Source organism: Sphaerodactylus townsendi, linkage group LG08, assembly GCF_021028975.2.
Source record: "Sphaerodactylus townsendi isolate TG3544 linkage group LG08, MPM_Stown_v2.3, whole genome shotgun sequence".
Classification (NCBI taxonomy): domain Eukaryota; kingdom Metazoa; phylum Chordata; class Lepidosauria; order Squamata; family Sphaerodactylidae; genus Sphaerodactylus; species Sphaerodactylus townsendi.
Window position 1 is genome coordinate 74777122 of NC_059432.1, and position 8353 is coordinate 74785474.

Sequence of the window (8353 nt, forward strand, 5' to 3'; positions counted from 1 at the left end):
AGGGGGGAAAAAAGCTTTCAGTTCCCCTACAGGCCTTTGGGAATTGTCCGATCAGATTACTGTAGCCAAAACGTATCTGTACATCTTCTGTGCAACCCCAAAACAACGAGAGTGTACACTTTGGCTCGCTTTTAATGCTCTACTCCTAACGCTATGACTCTTGGCAGGTATAATAACACTCCATATGAGAACAGGTTATGTCAATGTAACATGGTCAGTTGTTGAGACGGTTCAACATGTACTCAAAAAAAATTATTGAGTGTCCAATAATGAAGCTCCATAATCCGGCTTCCATGTAAACATCCGTTGTCCATTGGTAGAGAGCTCAAACGCTGTCAGGTTACCATCTGTGATGAACTTTCTACTCAATGGGTCCTGTGATCTTGTATGTGAGAATGTTGCAAGTTTTTTGAGGCACTATTTGGTCAGGCGCAATCATTGTCTACATAGTAGTAATGGTTAATTAATTTATATGTGTGCGGTTTACAAGGCGTGGTTGTGAACGTTTAACATTGTTTTAATGTATTTAATGTATTTAATGTTTTAATGCATTTTAATGTTTTAATGTCTCAGTTAGTAGATAAATGCCTCTTTTCTACTTTTCTACTAACTCTGTAGTTTATAATGCCAATAAAGGCTTTGGAATTGGAATTGGAATGGTTCAGGATGGTTTGGTTTATGCTGAACAAAGTTGTAGTTGAAGTAGTATCTGTGGAACTTAAGGTAGTCTTAATTATATATATTATATTGTTTTTGACATTGTTTGAATTTTGTGATCCATCTTTAACCCTGCTCCATTACCACATAATGTAATTTCATGTCTCACTGCATTGTTTCTCCAATATTGTTGCTTTATTAGTGCATTTTCTAATTTAGTTTATTGTACTGTTCCTACACCATTGGTTGTAATCTGCCTTGAATTCCGTGAGAAAGTTGAGCTAAAATGAAGTTCTTTCCCATTTGGGAGAAAGACAGAATATCAATGAATAAACAATAACTCAAAAGCAATAAATCTTGTAAAAATATACCTATTAGTATGTAAACAAAGAGCAGTGAGGTAGAAGGCACAGGCTATATGGAATTGGGACACCACCTGTCCCTCAGACATCCAGACATCCAGAAAACAAAAAGGTGCTGAAGATCAGAGTCACATAAGGTGCAAAATCTGCCAACTAATCCACTAAAGAAAAAGTTCTGTGGACAATTCACAAATGGTTGCAACTGATGGGGCATTGAAGGAACCTACAGTTTGAAGGCTACTAAGGTCTGTGTGCTGTGAAAAGTATAACACCGGATATCTTTTACTTCTTAATACATGAGGGTGGAAGAATTAGAGTAAGTGAGGTGAGGTGTGAAGATGAGAAGTGTCATTTTGTGCAAGAAGTTAACAAAACCACTAGCCCCGATCGCCCAGGTGTGTGTCGACTGATTGTTTCTCCCTGGGAATCGATGCCAATTGAGCAAGGAGCCGTGTAACCTCTAGTGAGAGCTCTCACTTTGTGTTGCCTTGGTAACAAAAGATTACTGCCAAGCAAAGCTTTGTAGAGGCTGGACATCTGTCACTCTTTGGAAGCTGTGTGTTTGTGTGTGATTTGACCATTCAAAAGTAGTGACCTGTCAGCCTTGATTGATGGCCACAAGCCTCTGGTCCTAACCCCTCCTGTGGGAAAAGAGGGCCAGCCAAGGAGTGCTCTCATTCACATGCTAATATCAGGATATAAATGCAAGCAGAGCGCAGCACTAATGTATGACAAAGCCCTCAGAAGGCAAGGGGAGCGGCCAGCTGTCAAAGGCCTCCCCCCCCTCACTTTCTCACTTAAGCCTTGGGGCAGGCGAGGTGGATTGCAATGACTGCCACAACTGTGGCGAGCGGCAACAGCAGCAACATACAGAAACTTTCCAGCACCAAAGAGGAAAGGAAGGTATGTCACATTTTGTATACATGGCTTGTGTTAATTTGGTTACTTCTAATAAAAGCTATTACAAAGATTTTCTTGTTGTTAAATAAATAAGTGCAAACACTGACTGACTGTGTGTAATCGGAGGAAGTTAAACCTTAAGCAAAGTTGGGTTTTGTGATTTTTACATTCAGGTATATTCATTCTAGTCCTGACCTGGATTGCCTAGTCGAACCTGATCTGATCAGTGTTTGGATGGAAAATCACCAAGAAATGTCATGATGCAGAGACAGCCATTGGCAAACCACCCCTTACTGTTTCTTGCCTTGAAAATACTATGGATTGCTATAAGAGGGCTGTGACTTGACTAGCAAAAAAAAAATCAATCTGCTTTACTAGAAGCAACCTCCTGGCAAATGACCCTTATGGAGTGACTCACAGGCATTGTTTAAACTAGCTGACATCTGGTTGTCTGTAGAGCAGTTGGTAGAAAATGTGACATGTATATAAGCTCTGATTGTGTGTATGTTATGCACTCATTTGTCAAAAAATACATCTAGACTTACAGCCCAGTTTCCAAAAAGCAGATTGTGATTAAAATGAAATAATACTACTTCAGTAGTGAAAAGTCTTGCAACACTGGGTCTATGGGATTCGTAAGCTGCCTATCACAGTCCCTAGTGCAATGATGGAAAGAAATACAGCTGCAAAAAGTCTCTGGAATAAGTGGTTTGGAATAAGTGACTGGAATAAGTGGTTTGAGACATTCCAAGTGATTAATAAACACAAGGTGATGGAAAGTGGTTTGAGACATTCCAAGTGATTAATAAACACAAGGTGATGGAAAAGTGCCTCACATGATCAATTTTAAGGAGAGTTTTTGCAAGATATCTGTACAAATAAACTTAGTAGAATTGTCCTTACGTCTGTTCTTTTTCCTTTGTGACTGGATTGTTGGGACTACTCTGTGTTGCTAGATGGGGCTGTGCATTTGAGAGAAACACTCAGGTATCTGTGTTTCTGCTAAGTCAGTCAGTGGTATCATGGTTACCACATAGTGAGGACTATAGAGTGTTTTTATAGAGAACTATACAGTGTTTCTATCACACAGTGGCACAGTGCCAATGAACTACTTGCTATCACATAGGAAACTGATCTAGTTTTAAGAAATAAAAGACCTATAAAAGACTATATTGTTTCCTAAGAAAGACCTCTGTGTGCCCAAAGGAGGATCATGACCTTGAAGCAGAACAACGTATTCCTAACATTCACCTGTTAATCATTGCAGTTAAGAAAACCTTTGATTGAACGAAAACGAAGGGAAAGGATTAATAACTGTTTGGACCAGCTCAAAGAGACGGTTGTTGGAGCTTTTCAGCTTGATGTAAGTACAGATTTTTAATATACATCTATTCTCAGTCTTTACCCAACTCCCATTCCCCAGCTTAGGGTGGCCAGATCCATGTTGGGAAACTCCTGCAGATTTGGAGGTGGAACGTGGGGAGGAAAGAGACCTCAGTAGGGTGCCATGCCTTAGAGTTCACCCTCCCAAGCTTCCATTTTCTCCAGAAAACTAATTTTTGTAGTCTGGAGATGAGCTGTAATTCCAGGGGATCCCCAAGTCCCACCTGGACGCTGGCATCTTTCCACTAGTCTCAGTTTTTTGTTTTTGTTTTCTAATGCAAAAGATTCCTGATCTAGTTTGCTGTTTCCTTTTTAACTAGCAGTCTAAACTTGAAAAAGCAGATATCCTTGAAATGACAGTCAAGCATCTCCAGAACATCCAAAACAGCAAAATTATGGGTGAGTACCTACATGGTTTATTTAGCTCCCTCCTTTGTGTCTGAAACGTTTATTCAAATCTGAACAACTCTTGTATTCAATAAAATGGGGAAAGCTGTTCAAACGTTAGTGTAGGAAAGAACTTCCCTTTCCCTTAACATGATATTCTCCTAATTTACGTCCAGCTTTTGCAGTCATATGTACATAAAATGTAATTTCACACCACTTCACACCATTTGTTTTTGCAAGTTGGTGCAAAACGTGGTGTAGTCCTACTTGACAAGTGAATATGAGCTAGTTTTTCTGCTTTTGTAAAATACTTGCCTTGTTCATATCCCGTTTGAGCTTTTGAGTACAAGTACAATCCAAGGGGAAAGAAAGCTGCTGAACGGATGTACCACCGCTGAAACATTATACGAATCTTTAAAAAATGAGGGGAGGGGTCCACTTTCCATTGAAACTGATGGGAATGTTACTGCTGGTTTCAGAGAAAGATTTACTATAGCCCTTAAGTTTTAAAGATGCCAAAGATCCTGATAACAGCTTGGCTGCAACAATATTTTTTGTTTATGGAACCACATTTTTAATGAAACCAAACAATCCTTTTTTAAAAAAACACACCCTTTTTTTACATATATAAATCCCAGTGCTATATGGAAACTAATTTCGGTGCCAAGAGAATGTAGTAAAGGCTGGCCCTTATTGAGCCCGTGGCCATCTTTAGAGTTGTGAGAGGGGGCTGGGCATAATAATCAGGTGATTGGGCAATAGGCTGGCCCTGCTGTCTAGCTGGCGGGCTTTGAGCTGAGGTAGGAGGAGCTTTTCCTACACAGAGCTTGCTAGGAAAAGGCCTTGCCCACTTTCCTCAAGTTCACAGGTGGGTGCCACAAAAGGCCTGATAGGGTGTCCTGTTGTCCATGAGTGCCACATAGAGAAAGTATAGCAATCACCAGCCAATAATATATAGTTTGCATGGGCATGTTTCAGAGGTAATTCCTGTAAGCTTACACTGCTATAAATGTAGACAGAATTCATATTTAAACAATTTTAGCAGCGGCGGCTAAAATGGATAAGGCCCTAAAGCTACATGCTGTGAGTCAAACTATTTTTTTAAAAAAGGTTGCTTAAATATATGAACTTAGGTAATGTTAACATTATATAGCACTGTGAAAACAAGAAACCCTTAAATACCACAACACCCTACATGATACAGTAAAAGTTTACTATGAGAAATTGATAAATATTTGAGTAACAAAGCACTGAGCATTTATTTATAGTTATGCCTTACCTTTCCACTCAGTGGGGGCCCAAAGCAGCTTGTATCATTCTGCTCAACTCCACTGTTCCCTCATAATAATCCTGTGAGGTAGACGACTAGCTTGCCTAAAGTCTCCCATCAAGTTAGCATGACAGAGTTGGAATCTGAACTTGGGTATCCCAAATCCTAGTCCAGCACTCTAACCAATACGACAGACTGCGTTAAAATATGTGTTATTTTATTGAACAGAGATCAATAAGACATTTTACCAAAACTAAGAATATAATCCAGTTTGTACTAGCAAACAACATATTGTATGAAATGTTACTGCCAAGATTATTGAACTGGCCTGTAACTGAGGTCAATGGAAAGTTGTATGAATAGAAATGAATCTGCAATATACTGAACTCTGTATTGTAATACAGAGAATGTGTTCTCAGTATCTTTTGTAATTTATATATTTCATGTAGTCATTTTTTCCCCAGGTACTTGATACCCCAAGTGAGGAGGCTTGGGTATAGCCACTGTGTTGTTGGAACTTAGTGGTACAGCAGCCATGTGGCTTTATGAAAGACAGATTGTGCCACAGGAGTGTGACTCCCATGGTACCGAGTCTGCATATGAAAGGGAACAAAGACATAACTAATGCAATTCAGTGAACACATGGAGACATATGAAAATATTTCTACCTTCTCCCAAGTCAATACTATAAACACCAGCCTGTGAAACTCCAGTGCACTATGAACCAACAAACCATATTTGAGTTTGATTTTACTAATATTATGCAAATCATTTGAAACTTCTGTTAATGCTTTACAGAGCAGCTACAGTTGTGAAGATTTCTGACCAAAAATGTTTTAATAGCTTCAAAACTATGTCAACTTAAATGGAGAAAGGATCAGTCCAATAAGATACTTGAGCCTGATTTTGCAGGGTAACTATCACATTCTGAGCATTAGGGACTGTGTTTTCTTCAGTGACGGAAACCCATCTCCTGTTCTCATCCAGCAGATTCCACATTGGGCTTGGAAGCTCAGCAGAGATACAGCACGGGATACATTCAATGTATGCATGAGGTCCACAATCTCCTTCTGACCTGTGAGTGGATGGACAAGACCCTTGGAGCTCGCCTGTTGAAGCACTTGCTGAAGTCTTTGCCGAGATCTAGAGAGGAAACTTGCAAGGCAGGCTTGAGGTCTACCCATGGGAGTAGCAAGGGGAGCACAACAGGGCCCAGCCAGGCTCAAAGTCGGTTCTACTCTGCTGAAGAGAAACAAGAGTTGAAAAAGCCGTTTCAGCTACAACCACCCTCACGTTGTAGTCAGCACGAGTTGTCATCCCCAAGCCATTTTCCATATAATGGTGCTAGCATGGGGTCGTTAGACATGTGGAGACCATGGTAAAAATGTCTCGGAGAAACCTTACTTCTAATTTTAGACCCTCTTATATGTATCTTATAGATATGCCTCTTTAAAACACTTTTTGGAGCAAGCCTGCTCCTGTAGGTGTACTAAAGACCAGGGTACTTCAAGCCGAAGTAAACCTCTATGTAGCCTGAATTATAGAAGGCTGCTATTATTTTGTATTTATTTAATGCATCTAAATTATTTTATAGAATCCTCTCTTTGGCTCTTTAGTTTACATGACTTAAATAATATACTTTTGTATGCTATTAAAATAATTAACAACTGCTTAATTAAAAAAAAACTCCCAACAACTTTTGGCTTGATTCATTCAGCTACATTTCTAAATTTCTTCTTAAATATCATCCCCCCCCCCCCCCAAATAGAAGGTAGCAGGGGATGCTGATTCTGTCGCTTTAGTGTAAAATGCCAAAGTGGGGGTGGGGAGGGGGAAGAATTTCCATGTGCAGGATTGCATACACAAACACACATATACAAAGTTGATCCAAGACAAAAAATTACAGGGCCTGTTTGGATTTTATAACTATACTTTAGTCATTGGTGGAAGATGGGTGGGAGGGGGGTAATGAGCTGCTATGTTAATTTACAGTGGCAATTTTATTAAATAAAGCCCCTGAAACAATTCAATATAGCACACGTATTTCCTAGCAACAGCTGGATCCTCTGAACTTAGTATTGTGCGTTTGATTGCTATGGTTCTGCAACTGGAAAGCAATTAGAAGTTCTTTTCCGTTAAACTAAAGAGAAGAGAGGGAGCACTTTAAACAAACACTTTGCGTCCTAATTAATAAAGTGTGTACCCTCCCTCCTCCAAACCTGTTGTCTAATTATGGGCACACTGATTTGTTTCATGAAGATCTGGAAAGACTGGGTGTCCCCACCTTTTTTTTTCTCTTGTATCTCTACTTCTCATGCCTCCGGTCACATCCAAGCTTAAATATCTTCAATAGGAAGGGGAACAAGAAGCTTGACCCAGATCTTATGTAGTTAGTGGATGTGTCCCTATGATTCCCCTTCCTGTTTGCCATGCATGGATTCCTTGGTGGATTAAGTCTGTTAGAAGACTTAGTCCACCAGAAATAAGTTCACCAGACATAAGTCTTCTAACAGACTTAATCTAGCAAACATCTTTGCTCTGGCATGGCTTCTGTGACCATCCAGAAACCAGTGGGCGAACCTTTTTTTTTTTAAATCACTGCATCATTATCTTGCAAAACTTTGCATCTGCTAAATTTCTGCTACTCAAGTATCCAATAAGAGGCACCATCATCCTACTGAAAAATGAAAAATCTTTGCAACTCTAATCAGTATTATTTTTGTTCATATTTCTGTATAAACTAATTGCTTTATACCAGTGATAGCGAACCTTTTCGAGACCGAGTGCCCAAATGGCAACCCAGAACCCACTTATTTATCGCAAAGTGCCAGCACGGCAATTTAACCTGAATACTGAGGTTTTAGTGTAGAAAAAACATTTCGAGACGTCGTTACTCGGGAGTAAGCTTGGTGGTAGTCGGTGGCTTTGCTTTAACACAATGGTGGAACTCTTCCAATGGGTGAATCACTACCCTAGGGAGGGAGTTTACTTTCAGACGCAAGCTCCATCGCTGCCAACAACCGAGCTTAGCCTCCCCAGGTAAAGGATCAGCTAGTCTCCTTAGTTCTTCGCATGAAAATCAGTTTAACAGCATTTAACAGGGTTATCTACACTGCTTCCCTAAAACTAGGTTTAATGCTAATAATCTTATGTTTAATGCTAATAATCGAGCCCAGCAGCCCAGGCCAGCCTAGATGTGTGTGTGTGGGGAGGGGGGGCGACTCTGTTTGCGAGTGCCCACAGAGAGGGCTCTGAGTGCCACCTCTGGCACCCGTGCCATAGGTTCGCCATCACTGCTTTATACAAAGTTTTTTTTTTTTTAAAAAAAGACACGTCCCTGCAGTAAAGTGCTAACTGAACATACAGGGAAAGGTACAGAGAGGATCAGAAGAAA

The 8353-nt window shown here is 40.1% G+C and overlaps 1 protein-coding gene across 4 annotated transcripts; it reads left to right on the forward strand.

Moving 5' to 3' along the window:
* Nucleotides 1–1732: 1732 nt before the first annotated feature.
* LOC125437488 (transcription cofactor HES-6-like) lies at nt 1733–6655 on the forward strand. 4 transcript variants are annotated; one of them, XM_048505058.1, is made up of 4 exons: nt 1733–1922; nt 3187–3282; nt 3623–3701; nt 5947–6655. In XM_048505058.1, exons 1-4 carry the CDS (start codon nt 1848–1850, stop codon nt 6339–6341), a joined length of 645 nt encoding a protein of 214 aa, XP_048361015.1. In that variant the 5' UTR covers nt 1733–1847; the 3' UTR covers nt 6342–6655. The 4 variants fall into 4 exon arrangements, with proteins under 4 accessions (XP_048361015.1, XP_048361016.1, XP_048361017.1 ...); XM_048505059.1 differs by having other exon boundaries at nt 5950–6655; XM_048505060.1 differs by having other exon boundaries at nt 3626–3701.
* Nucleotides 6656–8353: the final 1698 nt, after the last annotated feature.

What these genes read in the sequence shown, in the direction of transcription:
- LOC125437488 (XM_048505058.1), top strand. Translation starts at nt 1,848, where the DNA reads ATGACTGCCACAACTGTGGCGAGCGGCAACAGCAGCAACATACAGAAA. An exon ending in GCACCAAAGAGGAAAGGAAG is followed by an intron (nt 1,923 to 3,186) that starts GTATGTCACATT and finishes TAATCATTGCAG; the next exon opens with TTAAGAAAACCTTTGATTGA. An exon ending in TTGGAGCTTTTCAGCTTGAT is followed by an intron (nt 3,283 to 3,622) that starts GTAAGTACAGAT and finishes CTTTTTAACTAG; the next exon opens with CAGTCTAAACTTGAAAAAGC.